We start from the raw sequence: 25742 nt of genomic DNA, 5'->3' as shown, positions 1-25742 counted from the left end.
CCACACTGTGCAAGTTGAAGTTAACTCTTTATTAGCAAAAACACGATAGAAACAGAAGGGTCAGGCCTAATGAGCACAGCAGCTCATCTTCAGTAGGCCATGCCCCTATGAAGCAGTTGCTAAGACTGAAGGTTCCCACCTCCTCACAGCTGCCCAAGTCCCATCATCACCAGGGTTTTTTCCAAGCAATCAGAGACTGTGCTTGTGTGAAGCCAACCTCTCCCCTGCCCTTTTCATGCCTCTTCTGGTTCTGGAAGACCAGAGGGGAGGAGAGCTTGTCGCAGTAGGAGTGGGAGACACCTGTGACTCTTTACCAGCCTGACTCATCTATACCTCTTGACTTCCCTCCTGCTTCAACTTCTGCCTCTCATTCTGGACATTGCCACAGAGTCTCCCAGCTCACCAAACCCGGCTACATCTTCAGCTTCTGACACCTCCTCATCCCAGTCTTCTCCCTCTGACCACTCATCAGTGTCCCACCACCACTCCCCAGGCTCTGAGTCTTCCTCCCTTGGAAGAAACTGTAGTGGCATACAGGCTTCTCTCTCACCCACATTTCATCCCCACAAGAACCCGGTGAGGTAGGTTTCCTTGTGCCCTAAGGGGGTCACTTCAGTGCTGCATACCCTCTCCAAGGCCTTACCTGTACTAGCCTGGGAACTGCTGGTCGCAGGGCAGCAGCCTCCCCCAGCCTGGCAGGTGTCTCGCAGTGACCGCACTTCGTTCTCTAGTGCCTGCAGCCGTCTCAAGAGGTCCTGGGTGTCCTCAGTGCCAGGTGGGCACCCACAGGACTGCTGGGGCAGGTTGATGCGGTGTGTGAAGACCACATGCTCCTGGTCTGGCCCTTCCAGCGTGTGCTCGTACAGGCCCCCTCCCCTGGAGGAGCCAGGAGGGCCCAGCGCCTCTTGGGGTGCAGAGGAGGCTCCCTCATCCTCGGTGCCATCTCCCTTCAGCTTTATCGTGTAGATATGAGAGAAAACGGTAGCGTTGGAGGGGATGACCCGGTGGGGCACATGCGCCTCCCAAGAGGTCCCCAGCCAGAAGAGGAACAGAAGGAAGGGCATGGGTCTTGGTTGTCTCCCCATGCTCTAGACCTGTGAGGGAAATGGCAACAAAAACAGATGGATGGATGAGGGCCAACAAAATGGATCTGAAGGTGCATTTGGTTGTGTGGAATATTGCATCTGTTTTCCTGATTACAATGGAAGTACTTCTGTCCTATTTTCTAATATTTCTTTCACACTCTGTCACAGAGCTAGCCAGCAATAAATCACAGAGAGTATATATGTTAGGAGAAACAAGGCCTGCTCACAGTTGCCTGGCTTAATGAGCACAGCAATTCTTCTCAGTAGTTTTTGTCCCTATGAGGCAGTTGTGGAGGCTGAAGATCTCCTCCTTCCCACAGTTCCATAAGTCTGTTCCTCCCAGGTCTATACCAAGCAATCTGAGACTATGCCAGCACACCTGTCTCTGCTCCTAAACAGCCTCGGCCCAATATACCTGAAGGAGTGTCTCCACCCGCATTGTTCAGTCTGGACACTGAGGTCTAGCTCCAAGGGCCTTCTGGTGGTTCCCTCACTGCAAGAAGTGAGGTTACCGGGAAGCAGGCAGAGGGCTTTCTCGGTAGTGGCGCCCGCCCTGTGGAACGCCCTCCCATCAGATGTCAAGGAAATAAACAACTATCTGACTTTTAGAAGACATCTGAAGGCAACCCTGTACAGGGAAGTTTTTAATATTTGATGTTTTATTGTGTTTTTAATATTCTGTTGGGAGTCACCCAGAGGGGTGGGGTATAAATAATAAATTATTATTTTAATTATAAAGAACCATATGCCACTCCAAAGTCTCTCATCCTGTCACTGTCATGGCCACTGGTTTAGAGCTGGTGAGAATTAACAGCATACCTTTCTGGAGGAATGAAGGTATTCTCAATCCCTGTTCTGCATGATTTGGACAGTTCTGCATTTAGCTGCATGCAATGGCTACTCCCATGTCTACTCTGGCGAGAGGCATCTAATAAGGTCAACTGCTCCCTACAAAGGTTGATGCCATAATTTTTTTCTATCTCCACTGTTTCTGGGAATAGCAGGTAGGCAGAGAGCTGTTGGCTCATGCCCATCTTGTGTCTAGTTGGCCATGGTGAGAACAAGATGCTGTCCTAGATTTAGGGGTTGCCAACTTTAATAAAATATTTGGGGGCCCAGGTAAGGCCTTCCCCCTCATGGGCACACCCATACCATTTGAATGGCAATGCCCATCAACATTGGGGGGGGGGTAATTTTATTGGAGGGCCCAAGGGGACCTTGGTCCCTAGAAGTTGGCTCCTATGACTAGATGGGCTGAGAGAGAGTGGCTTACTTAAGATCACCGGGCCCGTTTATGATTGAGGCGAAATTTGAACCATGGACCTCCTCATTCACTGCTCAACTTCTTGGCTGCCCGCTACACCGCATCAGCTTTCATGTAATAGCCAAGAGGGGGGATGGTGCTTTTGGCCAAAGCTACGTTAGGAAAACATAATTGTCCGACAATGGGTTACCCACAGTTCAAAATATGTGTTTGTTTAAGGTTCGTTCTTTATTGGCTAGTCTTCAGCCAAAGCTCTCAGGGTGGCTCAGGAAGATTAAAAACAAAATTAAGTCAGCAAACAGCAGAGTTGATAGAAGCTCCAACCTTGAAACATTCGGCATAAAATGTTCCTTGGTAGCCACAGTGTGTGAAAGGGAAATGGGTGCGCAATGAATGACGCATGACTGCTTAGTAGGGGAAAGGATGGAGCTCAGGGGTAGGGCATCCAATCTGCATGCAGAAGGTCCCATCTCTAGGCAGGGCTGGGTTTCCGCCTGAAACCCTGGAGAGCCACTGCCAGTCTGTGTAGACAATACTGAGTTAGATGGACCAGTGGCTCTGACTCCGTATAAGGCAGTTTCCTGTGTTTCTGTGCCATAACTCTCCCTCTCTGAGCACTTATTCAGACTTCCGCTTATCTCATTGCTTTCCCCAGAGGAATATCACTCTTTAGTGCTCCATCGGAGTAAATGGTGATGCAGGTTTTCTCTGTAGAGGCATTTGCTCCCGTTTAGCACTAAAGAGCAGGTTTTCCCTGCGAAGGGAGAGGGGAAAGGGGAAAGCTGCTGGGATCCAAGTCTAGTAAAGTGCGAAAACCTCCCATGCTTTCTAAAGGCACAGGACAAGCGGAAGTGAGGACAAGCCCTCAATTTCAATCACAGGGCAGCTACATCCAAGCCAGGTTCGAACCCACAGAGCGTTGAACACACCATGTATTTAAGCTCTCGTGCACCTGCTGATTCTTGTAACCTGTCGCTTGCCTTATGTGCCAATCTGATTTATACATCAAAGCCTTGGGCAGAACTGGAGTTGTGAGTTTGATGAATTTTCATGGATGAATTGCTGGGGAAATGTGGAAAAAAGATTGGAAAAAATGAGGGATTGGGGGAAACGGCATTTGACTGATTTATCCACCCCTAAATATAAAGGTAAAGGGACCCCTGACCATTAGGTCCAGTTGCGGACAACTCTGGGGTTGCGGCGCTCATCTCGCTTTACTGGCTGAAGGAGCCGGTGTACAGCTTCTGGGTCATGTGGCCAACACGACTAAGCTGCTTCTGGCGAACTAGAGCAGCACACAAAAACGCCATTTACCTTCCCGCTGGAGTGGTACCTATTTATCTACTTGCACTTTGATGTGCTCTCAAACTGCTAGGTTGGTAGGAGCAGGGAACAAGCAATGGAAGCTCATTCCATCGTGGGGATTCGAACCTCCGACCTTCTGATCAGCAAGTCCTAGGCTCTGTGGTTTAACCCATAGCGCCACCCGCGTCCCTTACCCCTAAATATAACCCCACTTAATTAAAAGGAGGGAAGATATCCAGAAGACAAAATTAAAGTTTGTTTTTTTTAAGGGGAAAGTGATTAACCAGGAACAACCAGCCAGCCAACAGAAGCTGTTCCTAGTAAATAAAAACAACTGTGAAGTTCAGGAAAATTCATGTCTGTTGACGCGTGTTAAAACCGCTCTCTCTCTCTCTTACACACACACACACACAGAGAGAGAGAGAGAGAGAGAGGCTGCTCCTTGATGCAACCTCGGTTGGAGAAACCCACTGAAAGGGGTGGTTTTCTCGCCTGCTCCTGCAGCAGCACAACCAGTGGATTTTTTTTTGAAAAAAAACAGCTAGGGAATTGTTAGGCACAATGCGGATATCTCCAATCGCATTGATGTGGACAGCAGGAATGCAAAACAGAGGCATGACAGGGATCCCATAGCGCTCGCCAAAGCCAGCAGTTGGGAAGTAGGAACAGCAGTGCACGGCAGGGGGCGGGGGGGGGGGCGGAAGGACAAGCCACAGAGTGCTCTGAAATGCAAGCAGAGACGTGGCCAGGAGTCAGATATGGTGGAGGAAGCTGGCAGGGTAGACGGGGAGAAACGGATTAGATAAGAGTGGGCCAGGACAGACAGAGGGAGCTCAATCTTATCCTTAAAGCTTCCTTGTGACAACAGTCTGCAGCACAGCCGTGGATTGACCTGCCTCCAGAGGTTGTGGGATTTCCTTACTTGTAGCCGCCTGGGCCTCAAACTCCTGGATCCAACACTGTTCCCCCCCCCCCAATACTTTTTATTGCTTTTTCATAGCAACAACAAATAAAACAAATACTTTTACATTCTAAAATTTGTATGTCTTCTTATTTACCCTGCGCCTTATTGCGCCCGGACTTCCTTCCATCCCTTCAATGGTTTTCATCTTTTCTTACAGTTTCTTATTTACACTCCATCCACATCACAAGATTTACATTAATCCTGCTACAGTTTTTAAATTCTTACAATTACTCCGTATATATTCAACAAATTTACTCTAATCCTTTTCAAACTTTGCTTCTTCTTGGTTCTGGATCTTATAAGTCAATTTCACCAATTCTATGTATTCAAACATTTTTGTCTGCCACTCCATTAAAGTTGGGATTTCTTGGGATTTCCATTTCTGAGCCACTAAGATTCTAGCGGCAGTCGTTGCGTACATGAATAGTTGGTAATCTTCCTTTTATCCCCTGTTATCCTTAGCAAAAATGCTTCTGGTTTCTTTGGGAACGTGTATTTAAATAATTTTTTCATTTCGTTATATATCATGTCCCAATATTTTTTCATTTTTTCACACGTTCACCACATGTGGAAAAATTCACCATCTTTTGTTTTACATTTCCAACACATTTTATTAACTACTCTATACATTTTTGCTAGTTTAACCAGGGTGATATACCAACGGTACATCATTTTCATTAAATTTTCTTCAACACTGTCAATGGCCTTGATGGCTAGGATTGCCTATTTCCAGCTATGACTGTCTCACCACCGACGTCCCTTATTGCACAGAAATGAATTGGTCACTGTACTCCAGGTTCTGGGTAGCTACCAAATTGGATTAGTGCACTGCGCTCTAGGTGGGTCCAAAATGCAGCAGGCAGATTACTGGTTGGGGCTCCATTTAGAATTCGCTGATTTAATGGTTGCCAGCTTTGCCCCAGGTTCAAGGTGCTTACATTAATGTTTAAAGCCCTAAATGACTTAGGCCAGGCACCCCCAAACTCAGCCCTCCAGATGTTTTGGGACTGCAACTCCCATCACCCCTAGCTAACAGGACCGGTGGTCAGAGATGATGGGAATTGTAGTCCCAAAACATCTGGAGGGCCAAGTTTGGGGATGCCTGACTTAGGCCCTCAATTCCTGAAAGACCACCTTCTTCACTGCAGACCCTCTCAGGTGTTAACGTTGGCAGAGGAAGTGTCCGTCAAAATCTCAGGGGGTGGCAGCCCAGGAGAGGGAATTCTCTGTGGCAGCCCCTTAGTTCCCTCCACACAGAAGTGTGTCTGGCACCTTCATTAGCAGCGGACTTGGGTACTCTGACGCCCTGTGCAAGACCAACATTCCCAGCCCTCGCCCAGCCTTCCCAAAAGCAGGTATGGAAAGGCCCAGCTTTGGGAAAGAGGCAAAAGGCTCTGGCAAGTTCCCAGAGCAATCCTAACTCCTTCCCAAAGCTGGAAAAGAGCTAACTAAGCTTTGGGAAGGTGGCAGGAGGACTCTAGGACCTAGTACCTTGTGAGGCGGCGCCCTCCTGGGCTCAATGCTCAGTGCTTGTGCACCACTCACGTAGCCCTAAATCCGCCCCAGTCTTCATTGCATAGCTTTCAGCATTTTTCATCTATTTAACAAAATGTATAGGATTGTATTCAGCAGAAATTCTACTCAGAGTAAACCCATCAAGATTAAAAAAACAGGAATTTAGAGCCATTAATTTCAATGTATCTACTGTGAGTAACAGTCGAATACAACTCATATAAGCGCTTGACTGTAATACAGTGGTACCTCAGGCTATAAACACCTCAGGTTACAAACACTTCGGGTTACAGACTCCGCAAACCCAGAAATAGTACCTTGGGTTAAGAACTTTACCTCAGGATGAGAGCAGAAATCACGCAGCGGCAGCGGAAGGCCCCATTAGCTAAAGTGGTACCTCAGGTTAAGAACGGTTTCAGGTTAAGAACGGACCTCCAGAATGAATTAAGTTCGTAATCAGAGGTACCACTGTAAAGCCTTTTAGTGGCTTACCGGAAAAATATCAATAGAAGTTAAAAACAGGTATGCAAAAAGACTCAAAAGATAAATAAGATCAACAATAAGCTATAAGAGATTACACACCTCATTCTGTATGTCTGGATAGGGTTGCCTGAACAGAAATGTTTAACCAGGCGCTAAAAAGAGTTCAGCAAAGGAAACTGCCTGGTGTCAATAAGCAGGGAGTTCCAAAGTGTAGGTTTATAGAGGAAAAGATGTATTTCTTACCAATGCGGAACAAGTGTTATGTCGCACCACAGACTGAAGTGGTCAAGGGGGCTTATAAGGGGTAAGACCATCTCGCACATAAACTGGTCCCAAGCTATTAAGGAATTTAAATACTAACACCTTGCACTTGGCCCAGCATCAAATTGGCAGCCAGCGCAGATGTCTAAGCAGAGGTGCTACATGCTGACAGGGTCTCGCTCCGGTCAGCAATCAGTAGTAGCTGCAGCTTCCAGATCGAGCTCAAGGGAAGCCCCACATAGAGTGCAAAGCAGTAACTCAATCTTGAAGTCACCAAGGGCAATGAAGTCATGCGCCAAAGATGCTATTTCTTAGCCTGGCCTTTGACACCTGGGATACCTATTTTTAGGACCCACCTGCTTCCCCCCTCAAAAGTACCCTTTTAACAACCACAAGGCAGCAAACAAAACAAAACAAAACAAAACAACAAAACAAAACCAGCAGCTGATGCTTCCTGACAGGGAAGAAGATGATGAAGAAAGCTTAACCAATAGAGTTTCTGCCTGCCATGCAGCTGGTCTAAGAAATGGAGGGGGGAATGGTGGCGAGAGACCCTATCCTGAATTAACCTTACTCTATAATGGGGAATTAACATTTCCCCTCTCCCTTCGGGTCAGCGCACTGCTGGAATCCATGGGAGTTAACAAACATCTGAGCTCCTGCACCAGCTTTATTATTATTCCAGCTGTTGGCCTGAAGTGCTGCAATTTTCCAATAAACTTTCCTGGACTTCCCTTCGTTCCCTCCAGGGGCTGCTCCGTTACTTATTGGGAGTAAATAAAACGCCTGTTCTCCTCTCATGCTACAATATGAATAGCCTCTTACAGAAGGACTCAGCAGGAGAGCAGCACCAGGCGCCTCGCCTTCCAAATTTCCCTTCCCTCCATTTGCAAACTCTCTAGAACGCCACCGTCGCCAAATCTGAGAGGATTCGGTAGGCCCGGCCTGCCCCTCTCCCCTCAGCCCCCAGGCCGCCTCTTTGACTGAGAGAGGTTTCAAACGATTGGTATTGATGCTCCTTCCGATAAATCCGACCCACACATTCCCCCCCGCACATAACCGCCACGTGCTGGGTGGGGGCAGGAGTGTCGGTGCTGATTCATCGGCCCGGTATTTCCCGCCACAAGCCAATTCTGTCGCCTAACCATACGTCCAGCCTGAAGGGGGATTAAGTAGGATTCTGAATTGGGACAGAACAGACCTCGATGCCAAGGGACCTCTTTACAGGATACAGTTCCTCAGGCAGAGAAGTGAGCTGGGGTGGGGTGAGGAAGCACTCTGTGCATGCTCTGAGAAAGGAAGGGGTAGAAACTTCCATTCGGTGCACAATCTATCTGCAAATCTGCCTACTTCACACTTTCCGAAAGAACAGGAGCACCAAAGCGAAGGCATCCCTTGAAACTAGCACTTCTCGCTATTTTGCACCACCGTTCTCTAACCAAATGGGACGTGGGTGGCACTGTGGGTTAAACCACAAAGCCTAGGGCTTGCCGATCAGAAGGTTGGCGGTTCGAATCCCCGCGACAGGGTGAGCTCCCATTGCTCGGTCCCTGCTCCTGCCAACCTAGCAGTTCGAAAGCACATCAAAATGCAAGTAGATAAATAGGTACTGCTCCGGCGGCAAGGTAAACGGCGTTTCCGTGCGCTGCTCTGGTTCGCTAGAAGCGGCTTAGTCATGCTGTCCACATGACCCGGAAGGTGTACACCGGCTCCCTCGGCCAATAAAGCAAGATGAGCGCTGCAACCCCAGAGTCGGCCACGACTGGACCTAATGGTCAGGGGTCCCTTTACCTTTACCTTTCTCTAACGAAGCGATATCCAATAATGCATTGTATTAAAGGATATTGCTTTGCAGTAGAAAATGTGCGTATGGAACAAAATGAATTTTTACTAAGACTTTAAAAACACACACAAACGGATGTGGAGAACTGAACCGAAAAGATTGGGGAAAATACGAAGCTGAGAGAAACCGAAATTGTCAGGTTTCTCCATCCCTAGCAGGGGTGGGACACTCTTTTATGCTTGTTGACGCCTTTTATTTTTAGTTTGCACCCTGCTTGTCTGATCGCCAGCGCTAAGAGCATTTTAATGGTCTTTTGCAGCAGCCTCATAAACGGAAATTTAGGAAGGGAGGTTTTTCTTGGCGTGGAAATCAGGGCTGGGGGCTGGGAGAGTTGTGACCTGCTACATATCTATACGTCAGCCCAGCTATTCAAGGCACTGGAGCAGGACGTGTGTGTGTGTGTGTGTGTGTGTAGAGGTCTCATCCCTCCACCAATGATCCCAAATGACTGGAAGAAATTCATAACTTCAAAAGAGTTAGAAACCTCTCTTGCTTTAAAATGAAGCAAAACAGCCTCTGTGACGGGAGCTTGGATGGTCACCATACAAGGTGCAGGGACTTGCAGAGAAACAGCCAGAACATACCTATGGGTAGCTTAATATGTTCAAAGAGTTTTAATTATGGTTACCAGATTTTTTTCAATGAATCCAGGGACACTTTTTTCTTTTCTTTTCTTTTCTTTTCTTTTCTTTTCTTTTCTTTTCTTTTCTTTTCTTTTCTTTTCTTTTTTAAGCTGAGTAGCAGCAGGGAGTCAGTAGTGGGGATGGTGAGGCAAAAGACCCTGGGCCCAAGCAAACATGCATATTGTATAAAGGTGCAAAGCCCTTCTTTCACACCCTGTGAAACATAAATGTGCAGAGTTTTTAAAAAACTGGGCAATGGCTGCCGCCCCGTGGCTCCCGAGCCTCCCCTGATCTGTCAAAACAAAGGGGGACGGGGGCAGGAGATCTGTACTGCCGGGTGTCCCCGGTTCCCCTTTGGCAGTGGCAGCGGCAGTCAGCAGCCTGGAGCCAGCCAGAGCCAACTGCGCTACCAGGCTGGCTCCGGGCTGCTGAGGCTGCTGCTGCCACGTTTCCCAGGGACAGATTTGCAAATCTGGGGACATTCTGGGGACAGAATTTGTCAGGGGACAGATTTGCAAATCCGGGGACTGCCCCCGGGGACATCTGGTAACCCTAGTTTTAATTACATTGCAGTTACTAGGAATTATGGATATTTTCTGTCTCCACCGCCAGAGGCACCATATGCCTCTGAATAGCAGTTGTTGGGATCCACAAACACAGAGATAGTCCTGCTGTGCTCTGGTCCTGCATGTGAGCTTCCCAAAGGCATCTGAGTTGGCCAGTGGGAAGTAGATGAGCCATTTCACCCACCCAGAAGGGCTCTTGTTATGTCTTTGTGGCTATCATCCCATCAGGGTGTTCATAAATTCCTAAGTTATCTGTGCAGGGCGTGTGAAGCAGAGTGTTTCTTTCGACTGTCCAGAATCTCCTGCTGATCCGTTTCACTGGATGACCCCAGGTTCTGATAATATCGGAGTGGGGTGGAAAGCCTCTCCAGAGCCACTTTCACAAAATTTTATAAGCCTCTGGCTTATCTATTAAAAAAAAACAAAAAAAAATGGGAGGGGGGAGCCTACCGATGAAAAGGCTGGAGTACACACCACCCATTTAAAGCGCTTTAAAAATAATTCTGGGAATTGTGGCTATTAAGGGTGCTCTGTGAGGGGAGGGGTGGTCTGGAAGTGGGGTGTGTGCCCAAGGGCCATGTAGAGAAACCACAAGGGCCGCATCCATGGTTCCCCACTACCGATCTACCCCAAAGTTGTCTGTCCTGGCTCACAGCTGCTCTTCAGCTTCTCACCCGACAACCCTTTATCTCAGTCACTTTCAGTTGAAGATGCCAGGTAATGAACTGGGGGGCTGTCAGGATAATAATAATAATAATAATAATAATAATAATAATAATAATAATTTATTATTTATACCCCACCCATCTGACTGGGCTTCCCCAGCCACCCTGGGCAGCTTCCAACCAAATATTAAAATACCGTAATACAGTGGTACCTCAGGTTACATACGCTTCAGGTTACATACTCCACTAACCCAGAAATAGTGCTTCAGGTTAAGAACTTTGCTTCAGGTTGAAAACAGAAATCGTGCTCTGGCGGCGTGGCAGCAGCAGGAGGCCCCATTAGCTAAAGTGGTGCTTCAGGTTAAGAACAGTTTCAGGTTAAGTACGGACCTCCGGAACGAATTAAGTACTTAACCTGAGGTACCACTGTACATCAAACATTAAAACCTTCCCTAAACAGGGCTGCCTTCAGATGTCTTCTAAAAGTTTGGTAGTTGTTGTTCTCTTGGACATCTGGTGGGAGGGCGTTCCACAGGGAGGGCGCCACTACCGAGAAGGCCCTCTGCCTGGTTCCCTGTAACTTTCAGATATTTCAGAGATGAAGCCAGGCCAAAATGGTTGGAACAACTTTGCTGTGGAAGAGCAGTCTAGAACAGCAGTATGACTCACTTGCCTTAGTTGGGCGCAGTGCCAGCTATAATTAGAATAGTGGTATTACAGTTAAGTCTATAGCTCACAGGGACCTTCCGCCTGCATGGGAGAGTCGTGAGTGGAGGTGTCGAGGGTTGGCTTGGTCGGAACCCTTCAGGCACCCACTGGCAACAGTTCCTGGGACCTTCTGTTCCTCACCACTGCAACAGTGTGCTCTCCTGCCTCTCCCTCTGGCCTAGAGGGGATGACCAAGCAAGCGACTACAGTGGTGCATTGAGCGAGGAATCGGCCCAGTCTCTTTGCTCAGTGGCTGCCTCGCAAATAAGCAGCTGGTGGGAATGATGGCGTAGGAGCAGCAACAGTTGGCAACAATGACAGTGGAGGGTGGATCAGGGAGAAAGGACTTCAGGCTCAGGAGCGGGGGGGGATGTGGCCCCTGGGCCTTTCTATGTGGCCTTCTTCTTTGCTTCAGGATGAGAACAGAAATCGTGCTCTGGCGGTGCGGCGGCAGACACCCTCCATGAGGAGGAGAAGGTAAATTACGGACCTTTTCCCCATTTGAGCTGTGCGGTAGCTGTTGGCTGGATCAGCCACAGGGGGAGACGTACCTTGACGTTTTAAGTGGTCTGCACACACAATGCGCCGGAATGCAACCTGTCTGCATTCCAAACCACTCTGACCGCACTTAAAAAGCCAGGCATGTCTTTATCCTGAGGGAGCGAGCGTGCAAACCATAAAACTCTGGTTCAAATCTTATCTCCGTCAAGGGCACCCTGTGTGGCCTGAAGGAAACCGCAATTATATAGTTCAGTATTTCTGAAGTAAACTGCCAACCGCTCCACACACACACACCCCGTCCTCAGATTCTTTCAACTTACCTCATAGAGCATTTGCTCCAACTCCTGGGTTCCTGAGTTACTACAGCATTACAACATGCACATCTGGGGTTGTGAATGGGTGGCGGTGGGGATGAGGCCATGTGGTGGCCATGTGGCGTGGGTCTCTTGGGGAGCGCTTCTGGGTTTAATTAACCTGTTTATTGCCTGTAACCTGCTGCAGCACGCAAACAGAGACCATAACCACGGCCGCTCTGAGACACTAATCTGTGTGGTAATGTTTTGACACCTCCTGCTTTAAAAAGGGGAAAACAAAAAGCCCAGAAGGAGTGTGAGCCCCTTTTAAATGTGTTGGGGAAGGGAGGGCATTACAGTGGTACCTCGGGTTAAGTACTTAATTCGTTCCAGAGGTCCGTTCTTAACCTGAAACTGTTCTTAACCTGAAGCTCCACTTTAGCTAATGGGGCCTCCCGCTGCTGCAGCGCCGCCGGAGCACGATTTCTGTTCTCATCCTGAAGCAAAGTTCTTAACCCGAGGTACTATTTCTGGGTTAGCGGAGTCTGTAACCTGAAGCGTATGTAACCTGAAGCGTATGTAACCTGAGGTACCACTGTATTGGGTTGTCTTTGTTCTTATTTTTACTGTGTGTTTTGTGTTTTTTTTATATTGCAATCTTATGTTGTGAACCGTCCTGAGATCTACAGGTATAGGGTGCTATACAAATTTAACAAATAATGAAATAATGAATAATAATTCCCAACCCGGTTCAGGAAACTGAGCTGTTGCTGTAACGTGGTGCCTATTTATATTATTATTAATTAAATTACTATAGCGCCCTTCATATGAGGATCACAGTGCGCTTTGCGATACGAAAACACAAAACAATGGAACTTAAGTTTTTTTAATCTGAGGGTCCAGCTTTTATCTTAACAACACCCCAGCTTCCTGTCAGATATAAGGGAAGGGTCGCAGCTCAGCAGTGCTAGAACATCTGCTTTGAGAGCAGAATTATTATTATTATTATTATTATTATTATTATTATTATGCAGAAGGCCTCAGGTTCAATATCTGGCATCTTCTCTAACAGCTCAGTTGGTAGCACATGAGACTCTTAACAACAGGGACATGGGTTCAAGTCCAATGTTGGGCAAAAGATTACTGCACTGCACGGGGTTGGGCTAGATGACCCTTGGGGTCCCTTCTAACTCTATAATTCTCTGATTCCAGGTAAGACTGCCTGAAACTCTGGAGAGTTGCAACCAGTCAGTGTTGACAATGCTTTAGGTTCAATATAAGGCAGATTCCTATGTTCCTATATTGACTTTTCACAGGTACACCGTATAGCGGTTGGGAGTGACAATACATGCAAAGCACATCCATAAGTTTATGCTGCTTCCCAAACCATAAAATAAAGTAAAATGCCATCTGGTGCCTGAAGGCCCCCTTGGCCAGCTGTGGCTGTGCAGGTTGCTCCAACCTCTGAGTTAGCACCCTGAGAGAGGGCCTCACCTGTGTGCCCCATTTCGGCTGGACGGGATGTGTGGAATCCATCCCTCTGCAGTGCACTATCCTCACCATACACCCCCCCAAAAAAACACACCCCTGTCTCATATTTGCACAAACAAAACTTGACCTTTGAGAAAATCCCAGGTCCAAATTAAATAACCGCTGTCTTAATCCTCCTATAAGCAGTCCTTTGGCCCGGGAAACAGAGATCTCTTAATGAAAAGAGGACTGTAAACAGCCAACCCTAATGACATCCTTCAGATCAGTGCAAACACAGCTCTGGGTCCGGCCACAGATTCCCCCTCCTCCCTTAATCCCAGCTGAAATTTAGGACCAACCCCCCTCCTCCTCCACATCACCGCCAAAAAAATTCAGCCCAAGGCCTGAGAACCCCTCTGTCCGTCCAAGAGACGTTAAGTGTCTGTCAGAGGGGCCAGCTTGGCTTCCACATGTTTGCAAACCGGCTCGTATCCTACAGCAAGAAACCAGCTTGATGTAGTACAAAGGGGGCTTTCAAACCATTCCCAGGGAACAGAGGAGACTGGTGCATGAGGTCAAATGGGGCACTGCCCCACCAACCTCGTTCTGCCTCCAGGCAGCCCCCATCTGCCTGCCTACAACCAGCCTGGAGGGGGGGGGCAATGGCTGTCAGCCTCCTCCCCCTTAGTCTCAGTGTTGCCCTTGCAGAACTCGGAAGGGAAGACAAAACCAGAATAAGTTGTGGTGCAGTGGTTAGCGTATCAGACTACGCCCTGGGAGACCAGGGTTCAAATCCTCACTCAGACACAGGACCTTGGGCCACTCACTGCCTCTCAGCCTAGCCTACCCCACCAGGTTGTTGTGGGGATTAAATGAGCAAGAGGGGAGCCATGTATGGCCCCTTGAGCTCCTAGGAGGATAAAAGGGGGGTATAAATGCAATAAACTCATACATGCGGGCAACTTCCCGCTTGCGCGAGGGCTATGTTCCGAGGCACCCCATGTGTAAGCGGAATTGTGTATACAGTGGTACCTCGGGTTACAGACGCTTCAGGTTACAGACTCTGCTGACCCAGAAATAATACCTCGGGTTAAGAACTTTGCTTCAGAATGAGGACAGAAATCGTGTGGTGGCGGCGTGGCGGCAGTGGGAGGTCCCATTAGCTAAAGTGGTGCTTCAGGTTAAGAACAGTTTCAGGTTAAGAACGGACCTCCGGAACAAATTAAGTACTTAACCAGAGGTACCACTGTACCTCGGATTACAGACGCTTCAGGTTGCGTTTCTTCGGGTTATGGACACGCCAAAACCCAGAAGTACCAGAATGAGTTACTTCCGGGTTTCGGCGGTTGCGCATGCGCACAAGTGCTAAATCACACTTTGTGCATGCGCAGAAGCACCGAATTGCAACCCACACGTGCGCAGACGCGGCGCTGCAGGTTGCGAACGTGCCTCCTGCACAGATCATGTTCGCAACCCGAGCATCCACTGTATTGGGAACACCATTGAGAAAGCCTGCAAACACCCTCTGAACCTCTGAAAACCCTTTAAAAAACCCAGCAGCGTTTATCAGACTCCCTCCAAATTGCCTTGCTCGAACTGCAACTCTCCGCAGACTGCAAAGGTCAGCGCAAACTCTCCTGGGATTGCACATGAAAAAGCCTTGTGGGATTGCTAGGTTCTGCTTTGTGCCATTTTCACGTTCTTTTGGGGGCCATTTTTGCCCCTCTAAATGCCACTTACGGGTTCTGGCGTTGCACGTAAATGGGGAGTTGCCTGTCATTGACTCTGCCTGTCATTGGTTCTGGCTCCGCCTATCCCTGTTTCTGGTTCCGCCTCCCTGCCTTGTGCCCTTCCAGACACAGGGGGCATAACAGATCCCAGATAAGAGCAGACAAGATTCTGCAAGACAGCCAGTCCTGAAATAGTTTCTCTTCCCTTGCCATGGGCAGCCACAGGGTGTGTGGGTGGGTGGGTGGGTGTAATGTAGGGATCTTCTCTCAGTTCATCCAATGGGATAATAAGGCCCAAGCAGACTCAGTGTCCACCACGAACCGATTCTGCATGCACCCTCCAGAAAACTGCATGACACTGCCTTACGCTGAACGGTTTTCTCTCTCTCAGCATTGTCTGTGCTGATTTGCAGTGGCTTGTGAGCAAGTTGACCCACGTCACCCCCAAAGCAGAACTGCATCACCAAAGAAATACAGTGGTATTTCGGGTTACAGATGCTTCAGGTTACAGACTCTGCTAACCCAGAAATAATACCTCAGGTTAAGAACTTTACTTCAGGATGAGAACAGAAATTGCACGGAAGCGGTGCGGCGGCAGTGGGAGGCCCCATTAGCTAAAGTGGTACCTCAGGTTAAGAACAGTTTCAGGTTAAGAATAGACCTCCGGAACGAATTAAGTTCTTAACCCGAGGTACCACTGCAGTCCCCGCAACTTCTCAGCCCACAAGCAGAGCAGCAAACTTTGACAAGCCATTTGATTTGAGACCGATAGCCACATTCCCTTCGAGGAAACTCTTGAGGGCCACATGCCAGGGGTAAGAGGGGGCCTGAAGCAAAAGTGGGCAGAGGAACAAACACAGATTTGACCTCTGTACATCCGGGCTAGTTTCTACAGACACACTCTATCCTCCCTCCAGGCAGGGAAGAGGCATGCTCAGAGTTCAAGGGCATATTCCAGTCAGGCAAAAAACTTTCCAGGAGGGTTTAAGTCATATAATCATAAGAGTTGGACGGGACCACAAGGGTCATCTAGTCCAACCCCCTGCAATGCAGGAATCTTTTGCCCCAAGTAGGGCTTGAACACACAAACCTGAGATTAAGAGTCTTATGTCCTACCAAGTGAGCTATCCCAGGAAGCAAGGCAATTGAGGGGCGTGGCCAAGGGTGTTAAGTTGTGGGTGAACATATCAGACAACACAGCGATTCTTCAGACAGCTCTTGTTTATTCACAGACCAGAACAGAACTGAACTGAAGGGTTCAGCCAGCCTGCTTATATAGAGCTCCAGTACAACGCAACTGTAACCACTTTCTGTAACTATCCAATCACTGAACGTCACTTTCAATCCCTTATTTGCATATGTGGACCTGAGTGAAAACTATCTACAGTATCCCCCTGCTGGCCCAGGGTGAGAACTTCAGTACATAACAAAAGGGAGGGGGGGTGTGGTCTGTGGGTAGTTCCAAGTGAGAGGCTTGGAAGGCAGTGTTTGCCCTCTGTGTGTGGGGCTCCTCACCCCTCTGATATACTCCTAAACATGCTTAATGTTCTGAGTGCCATTCCTTACGAAGCCAAAACAGCACCATCCAGCACATGCAGGGGAAATCACAAAGACTGCAGGAGTTCCAAAATTATTTCGTCTAAACCCCTACAGTGGCATCTCTCCCTCCCCCTACAAATAGAGCAGCCCAGTGAGGACTGAGAATACTCAGTGGGCACAGAATGTGTCAGAAACATAAATAGGGAGAAAGGAATGGAGTGTCTGGAAAGCAGACATGGCTGGCTTGATGGCAGGAGTGCCCCCACGCCGCAACATTTTGTTGCAGAGCCCACCTGTCCGTTCTAGTGACCATCTGTGAGATCCTGCTGTGTGCAGGGCTTCCTTTGACTTATTCCTTATTTGTTGTTTTGCTTTGCTTTAATCAACCCCCCACAGACCAGCTGCGATCCCAGGCAGTGGAAAAGGAGCCGGGAAAATGTGAGTCAGCCAGGCCAGCCGCCATCTCTTGCCCTGCCCGACAGGCCCCTTTCACATGTTTTCCTGGCAGGGGGGGCTTGTTGCCAGGAAGAGAGAAGCATGTGTGTATGAGGTCCGGATCTTTTGTGCGAAGGCATTGCGGGCGGAGCTATCGGGGTGGGTGCCCATTGCTGAGGCCACACGAACCTGCTACAGAGACTTTTTCCAGGGTGGTCAAAGGTTCCAAATGCACATATTCTGTTCATTAAAATATCACGAACGGTATGAGGAAAGGAGGTGAGAGATAGAGAGAAATTATCCATCTCCTCTCTTATAAGCCAGGACCCTGACAGTAGGTCAAGCCGAGTGGAATTGACTAGCACTTTTTCACGGGACGCATTGCAAAACTGAAGCAAGCTGCTGCCACGAGATGCAGTGACACAAGCTCACAAGAAGAGCCTGGTTTGCTGGATCAGGCCAGAGGCTGATGGAGTCCAGCACCCTGTTATCACTGTGGCCAACCAGATGCCTCTTCTGGGAAAGAGCCCACAAGAAGGAAATGAGCACAAGAGCACAGCTCTCCCCCTTTGCGATTCCAAGAAACCAGGAAGCACTGTTTCTGATCCTGGAGGTAATACACGCAGCCATCCTGATCGGCAGCCCATTGACATGGCCTCAATATCTGCCATCAGTTGTAAAGTTCCTTAAGGCTAGTTAAAGGCTGCCAGCTCACAGAGAGCTTTTTAAAGCATCACTATCAATATGGTGGGACACGGGTGGCGCTGTGGGTTAAACCACAGAGCCTAGGACTTGCTGATCAGAAGGTTGGCGGTTCGAATCCCTGCGATGGGGTGAGCTCCCATTGCTCAGTCCCTGCTCCTGCCAACCTAGCAGTTTGAAAGCACATCAAAGTGCAAGTAGATAAATAGGTACCACTCTGGCGGGAAGGTAAACGGCATTTCCGTGCACTGCTCTGGTTCGCCAGAAGCGGCTCAGTCATGCTGGCCACATGACCCGGAAGCTGTACGTCAGCTCCCTCGGCCAATAAAGCAAGATGAGCGCCGCAACCCCAGAGTCGGTCACGACTGGACCTAATGGTCAGGGGTCCCTTTACCTTTACCTTTATCAATATGGCGAATAAGATGCACAATAAACACCAAAATCGCAAACACAAATGAGCAACATCCACCGACACAAAGAATTGATGAATTCCACGGTGATCACTCTCTGCTTTTGTAAGACGTTTATGTCACTGCATTTATTTCTGTTCGCTTGCTATAATTTTGCTTTAAAAACAAATTTCTGTGCGAACATAGCAAGCCTGCCTTAATACTTGCCTTGCATGATTTTTTGAGAACATAAGAAGATCGGACCAATGGCCCACCTGGTCCAGCATCCTTTTCTCCCAGTGGCCAAGCAGATGCCTGTGGAAAACCTGCAAGCGCAAAAACCCTCTCCCCTCCTGCGGTTTCCAGCAGAGTCGGAAGGGACCCTGAGGATCATCTAGTCCAACCCCCTGCAATGCAGGAATCTTAACTGAAGCATCCATGGCAGATGGCCATCCAACCTCTGCTTAAAAACCCCCAAGGAAGGAGAGTCCACCACCTCCCGAGGGAGACTGTTCCACTGTCGAACTGTACTCTTACCATCAAAAAGTTCTTCCTGATGTTTAGCCAGAATCTCCTTTATTGCAACTTGAATCTGTTGGTTCAGGTCCTACCCTCCAGAGCAGGAGAAAACAAGCTTCCTCCACCTTCCATGTGACAGCCTTTGAGATATTCGAAGATGGCTATCAAATCTCCTCTCTGTCTCCTCTTTTCCAGGCTAAACAGACCCAACTCCTTCAACCATTCCTCATCAGGCTTGGTTTCCCTGTCCTAATCATAGAACCATAGACTTGTAGACTTGGAAGGGACCCTGAGGGTCACCCAGTCCAACCCCTGCGATGCGGGAATACTCAGCTGTCCCATATGGGGCTCGAACCTGCAACCTTGGCATTATCAGCACCATGCGCTAAGCAACTGAGCTATGTGCCTATCGCATGCATGGCCCAGAAGTGCTCTGTTAATCTTGTGTGGAACGGGGGTGAGAAAGACTTAGGTAAGGACTGGATTTATTTATTTATTTTAGGACAAAGGCAACAATCCCTAGGCTTGAAACCTCCCTCCCTCCCTTGTTAAAGAAATATAACTACAGCTGGACAATAAAGGGCCTCACATCGGATGTAATTCTGCAATGCATTGGGATACCTTACAGCCTGCCTGCTTCAGCAAGTGCTGGATGGGCTCCCAGCCCTGCCTCTATCAGCATCCAGCTCCATCCTCTCTGAGCTGTTTACTGTGTGTTAAATTCTTTTGTGAAAAGACAAGGTCCCCGCCCAAAGCCAGCGCCTTCAAAGGGGAAAGCGTCAAGAACCGAGGAGAAGATCCAGACCCTTTACATGCCATGGGGCTGTTGTTATTGTTGTTGTTGTTAAATCATTTCTCACCCACCCTTCGCCAACAAGTCACAGAGCAGGTTGCAACAATTCGAAATTTAGGATTAACAAGAAATCAAGACAGAGTATAATCACAGGAATAGGGTGGACCTCGAAAACACATATCTCAGGTGTCAAAAGGCCATGGTTAAAGTGGTGCAGTCACTGGCTTTGGGAAAGCTCAGAGTCGGGACACCTGAAACTGAGATAAGGCGAGTGAGATGCATGGCTGGGCAACTCTGGTTCCTCACCATTTTAGTGAAAATTTCTCTCAATAGACACAGCTTTGCCTAGTATGCAATTTCTCTTTTTGCAAAGCAATTCTCTATTGCATTTCTGTGCGTCATTTTCAACAATATGTGCATCTCGAGACATAATTTAAGGCACCCAGCACCTGCCATTTTGAACATTTTGCTTCCCTTGCAAAATTCAGAGAAGTGGGAATTTCGAAGGGTGGCTGTGTTTCGTTTCTCTTATTGTGTCAGAAAGTGCAGAATTGGTCTGTTTGCGATTATTGATTCTTGCATTGGATTAGATGACCCTCAGAGTCCCTTCCACCTCTGCAATTCTATGATTCTATTACTGATCTCCCATCCATAGTGAGAAAGTCATCACCAGAGTTTAAGATTTGGAATCTAGGCAGCAAGTCCATTTCACTACTGGCATGCATATATATATATATGGGATGCGGGTGGTGCTGCGCTGTGGGTTAAACCACAGAGCCTAGGGCTTGCCGATCAGAAGGTCGTCGGTTCAGATCCCTGCGACTGGGTGAGCTCCCGTTGCTTGGTCCCAGCTCCTGCCAACCTAGCAGTTTGAAAGCACATCAAAGTACAAGTAGATAAATAGGTACCACTCCGGCAGGAAGGTAAATGGCATTTCCATGCGCTGCTCTGGTTTGCCAGAAGCGGCTTAGTCATGCTGGCCACATGACCCGGAAGGTGTACGCCGGCTCCCTCGGCCAATAAAGCGAGATGAGTGCCACAACCTCAGAGTCGGTCACGACTGGACTTAATGGTCATGGGTTGCTTTACACACACACACACATATCCATACCAAGCCTTATTACAAAAGTAATATAAACCTCCTCCCCAGCAGCAGTATTTCAGGATTAAGATTACATTTCTTTAAAATTCAATGCATTCTACGAATAACATTAAGCATCTTCTATGTAACAGAATATGCTAATTTATCCTTTACAGCACTTTCAAACAACAACAAATGACTCCACTAATCAGAGCCACATTTCATTTTCCTTAATCCGTCTAACCCATTGATCCTGTTTTCCCTTAAAAAGACCAAACCATTTTTTAATGTAGTTGGAACCATTCTAACAAATTCCTGGCTATTTATACTGGCTGAGTTCATGATCACCGCCCCCCCCCCCCCCCGGTTTAGACAACATCTCCTTGACATCAAATAAAAACCCATTTCGCTTTCTAGATTCAAACCAACAGAGGTTGCAAGGAATCAGGCGGCAACTTCCAAGGGAGAATTGGGGTGATGTTGCACATGGGGCATCAGGACATCGGGAGGAGACAAGGAGCGGAGCCAAACACTGCGGCAGAGCAGCTTCAGTAGCAGGCAGCCCCTCCTTCACCTGCCGCTGCCATGGGGGGGGGGTCGGGGGTCTTCTTCCCCATTCCTTGCCCTCTGTGGCAGGATGAGGAGGAGCTCGGCTCTGTGCTTGGCCTCCTTTGAATACTGCGGGGGGGGCAGCCCTCACCCAAAAATTATTGGGGGGCCCAAAAAGGCCCGGCCCCTATGAGATGGCACCCCTGCAAGGAATAAAGCTGAGGGTTATAGCAATGACGAACATTGGACATTCGAATTCCAGTTGCACCCTATGCAACACCAAAATTCAGCCCCCTCTCTCCTTCCGTTGTCCGTCACAGTTGTGGCGCCCTGTGGTCATGCTCCCTTAAATCTGCCTCTAGTTGTAGCCAATGCTAGTTCTACTCGTTGCAATTAATGGGTTAAACAGATTAAAGGTAAAGGGAACCCTGACCATTAGGTCTAGTTGTGGCCGACTCTGGGGTTGCGGTGCTCATCTCGCTTTATTGGCCGAGGGAGCCGGCGAACCAGAGCAGCACACGGAAACGCCTTTTACCTTCCCGCCGGAGCGGTACCTATTTATCTACTTGCACTTTGACGTGCTTTCAAACTGCTAGGTTGTCAGCAGCAGGGACAGAGCAACGGGAGCTCACCCCGTTGCGGGGATTCAAACCACCAACCTTCCGATTGGCAAATCCTTGGGTCTGTGGTTTAACCCACAGCGCCACCCGTGTCCCACTGTTAAACAGATTAGGCATGAATTAAACAGGCTCACTGCAATTAACGAACCCCAGTTAGCCATATATCCATTAATTTCAATGGGTCTACTTTGAGAGCAACTAGCAAAGGCCCAGCTTCTAGTCTGAGGGATCATCCACACTTCCATTTGCCCCCCCCCCCCCGGGGAAACCACAGTTTAGCGCTGAATCAGAACGAACAGCAATTGGGTTTTCTGCAAATAGACGCTTGTTTTGATTTAGTGCTAAAAGATGGGTTGCGGGGTGGGGGGAGCGGCAGGGCAAAGGCAAACCTGCTTGGGCCCATACCTAGAAAGCACAGGACAAGCAGTAAACCACTTGGACCCATGTTTTCTGGGCAAGCAAAAAAGGAACCAACCAAGAGGGCCTGTGTGCCTTTACAGCATTGGATCAAAGTGTGGATTTCAATGTGTGGCTTTTCCCAGCATGGACCTGCAGGCTATGAGGCTTCCCTCTGTTTATGTCACAAGAGGAAGGCATCATCGGAGCCTTGGCAGAACTTGTGGAGAAAAGGCGGGTAATAAATTCAATAACTGGTGATATAGTGGGAGTCTGGATCCCTCCCTGCTATGGGAGCAGTAACTCCATCTTGGTACCGGCCGAACTAATACTCACACACAGACTTACACAACGCCCCCCGGATCTCCTGACTCTTCTCTCCCCCCACAACCATCCATCAGTGAAAAGCCCGTTCCAGATCAGATTCACATCAACAAGACCTGCAAAGAACAAAGGCGAGGGAGCCTCTGCGCTTTAAGAGCCTCATCAAAGAGAACGTTTCCACATGTGGCCTCTTCCTGCAGGCGATGGGAGAAGCGGTATCTGGCAGACTTCTCTCTGTTTACGTCGCCCTGGACACGCGCCGCTTCCTGGAGGTCAGAGCAGCCTGACAACGCAGCCCATTTGCCCGGGGGGGGGGGCTGTCCCTCTCTGAAGGCCTTCCAACAAGGGGCAGCGACCTCTTGAGGGTGCCCAGAGGTGCCTGGCGAGAGAAAAGGATGCTGGACTCGGGTGGGCCTGATCCGTCAGGTTCTTCTGACTTTCAGTGCTGAGGAAAGGGCACTCTGTAGATGCCCAGGGGGACTCTTTACATCATTTCGCCTCTTTCACATGTGGTTGTGGCTGAAACCTAGCTCTGAAAAGAAGCATGTTTCACCCTCATTCAAAATGAACCCCAAATGCTGAGGGTGAAAGGCCCTCTCCATCTCCCACTGCTGCAACCTTCCCTCCTTCAAGGCTGTCTCTCTCTCTCTCTCTCTCTCTCTCTCTCTCTCTCTCTCTCTCTCTCTCTCTCTCTGACTGCCAGCTGGGCTCCATGCACAGCAGTCCGTGGAGAGAAAGGCTCTTTCAGGGCCCATTTCCTTGGGAAGTGAAGAGGTCGGAACTGTGCCCTGAACCAATGGCCGACACACAAGAGCCTTCTGTCCTCTCCTCCTCCAAACAGATGCTGTGCTTCTTTCCCTCCTTCCTGGCTCACAGGCAGGACTCCTCCACAAGGACCCCGTATGTGTCTCAGGAGGTTCCAGGTACACATGACCCTCAATTTTAATCCTTTTTTTTCTAATCTTAAATTCAGTTCTTCATATTCTACTTCAGTTGCCATTTCTTTTTTAAGTCCTCATGAAAATTCATCAGCAGATCAGTGCCGATTTCCCTTCACATATGCTTCTGTGCAATTTTGCTTACTACACACTTGGTTTTCTGCAGAGCCATTTCTCCTACCGCAACACAAATCTGTATGTTATTTTCACAAACATGCATTTTGATGCACACCTAACCCCAGTATATGCATTATTTTTTTTAGGTGCACTTGACTGGACTGCATTGCCAATTTTGGAGCAGTGCAAATTTCGGACAATTGAATACAGTGGTACCTCGGGTTAAGTACTTAATTCGTTCCGGAGGTCCGTTCTTAACCTGAAACTGTTCTTAACCTGAAGCACCACTTTAGCTCATGGGGCCTCCCACTGCCGCTGCGCCGCCGAAGCACGATTTCTGTTCTCATCCTGAAGCAAAGTTCTTAACCCGAGGTACTATTTCTGGGTTAGCGGAGTCTGAAACCTGAAGCGTATGTGTGGCGATCACACAGGGCCCCTGGACGTTTCACGGTCTATTGACCCTGTGCCACCACTGCGGTTGCTTTCTTCGCTGCCACCACCCCGCTTCTCACAGGGACACACGGAGTCCAGACAGTTGTTAACATAAACAAATAATCAAGTTTATTTTTAAATGCAGGAACCAGCGTATGGTTGCAGTTTATTTTTCTCTTGTCAGTTTCCTAAACTTAGTTCCTAACAACTCCAAACTGATTATTCCAACCAACTATCTGCCTCAACCTAACAATTCCTCTCACTCTCTCACAATACAACTCGACCAACCCACTGCCTATTCCACCCTCTTCCTTCTCCAACACCCAAGCCTCAACTCCCAACTGACAAACCTCAACTCCCAACTCCCAAACCGCAACTGACTTTCAAAACCTCCCACTCTATCTTTTACTCCCCCCTTGCATTCTCACTGGCCAATCACATCACACCCATTTGAAGCCTTTCCTTGACGCATCCTAGGAGGCAAACGCCACAATATGTAACCTGAAGCATATGTAACCAAAGGTACCACTGTACAGGGCTCTTTTGCTACCCCTTCTCCAAGCACTAGGCCCTCTTTTTCTATTTTTAATGCTTTCTGGAATGTTCCAGGTTGTGAATGAAAAGGACAACGTATTTGGTTGAAAAACAAGACAGTATAGGCTAGGGCAGGCTTCCTCAACCTCGGCCCTCCAGATGTTTTGAGACCACAATTCCCAGCATTCCTGACCACTGGTCCTGCTAGCTAGGGATCATGGGAGTTGTAGGCCAAAAACATCTGGAGGGCCGAGGTTGAGGAAGCCTGGGCTAGGGGACAGAGGCACCATCTTTTTGAGAGGATTGAGGGGGCCCGTGCGCAACGCCGCACAGTGTCATTACATCTTGTGCACAACACTGCGAGTCATCATGATGTCATGTGTGTGACATAATACAATGCCCTGACATCGCATGTGTGATGCCGCAAGGAGCCAGGGGGCGGTGTTGATCACCCCCTGAATACTGAGGGGGCTTGACCCCCTCAAAAATACTTGGGAGTGGGCCAAAACTGCCCTGGCTCCTAGGGAGTTGGCACATCTGCTAGGGGAAGAACCTGAAAGATTTTTCCATCCATGACACTGTAAAAACGGGGGGGGGGGTTGCTTTGCAGTTGTAATTTAAATCTAAAACTTATTTTCTCTGTATCCCAAACCTTCCTCGATGTCATGAATTGGCTGGATGCAGAGGAGGGGTGGAAGGCACCAGGTTGGGAACCCCAAGGGAAGAAGGGTCAGAGCCCAGGGAGTGGTGGTGGGACAATAGAGAGTGGTCAGAGGGAGAAGAGGGAGAAGACTGGGAAGAAGAGGGTCGGAAGAGGCAACAGGCTTTAGTGAGCAGGAAGAGGCTAAGGCAGAGGGCAATCCAGAATCAAAGAGAGAAGGGAGACCAAAAGGCAGGCTCCTGAAGAAGCCAGGGGACCTCCCCTCTGGTCTCACAGAACCAGAAAAGGAATGAAGAGGGAGGAGCAGAGACATATCTACAGAGTCTCAGATTGCTTGGGAAGGACCCAGGGAGGAGGAGACTTAAGGAGCTGTGGGAAGGTGGGGATCTTCAGCTTCCGCAACTGCCTCACTGGGACAAGACCTACTGGGAAGAGTTGCT

At 48.7% G+C, this 25742-nt stretch overlaps 2 protein-coding genes across 9 annotated transcripts in view; one reads left to right on the top strand and one right to left on the bottom strand.

The window, feature by feature from the left end:
• Positions 1-25742, top strand: part of CYP21A2 (cytochrome P450 family 21 subfamily A member 2) — a 194576-nt gene that overhangs the window by 102756 nt on the left and 66078 nt on the right. The gene's annotated exons all lie outside the window — the stretch shown is intronic.
• TNXB (tenascin XB) overlaps positions 1-25742 on the bottom strand; it is a 121159-nt gene that overhangs the window by 81475 nt on the left and 13942 nt on the right. For all 8 annotated transcript variants that reach the window (XM_083600262.1, XM_083600264.1, XM_083600263.1 and 5 more), the window contains exon 2: positions 644-1094. In XM_083600262.1, the coding sequence (XP_083456388.1) occupies positions 644-1085 (442 nt within the window). In that variant the 5' untranslated portion in view covers positions 1086-1094. The remainder of the gene's footprint in view (positions 1-643; positions 1095-25742) is intronic.

The sequence above is a fragment of the Podarcis filfolensis genome (assembly GCF_964270895.1).
Source record: "Podarcis filfolensis genome assembly, chromosome: 2".
In the NCBI taxonomy this organism is placed as follows: Eukaryota; Metazoa; Chordata; class Lepidosauria; order Squamata; family Lacertidae; genus Podarcis; species Podarcis filfolensis.
This window is presented reverse-complemented; position numbering and strand designations above follow the sequence as displayed.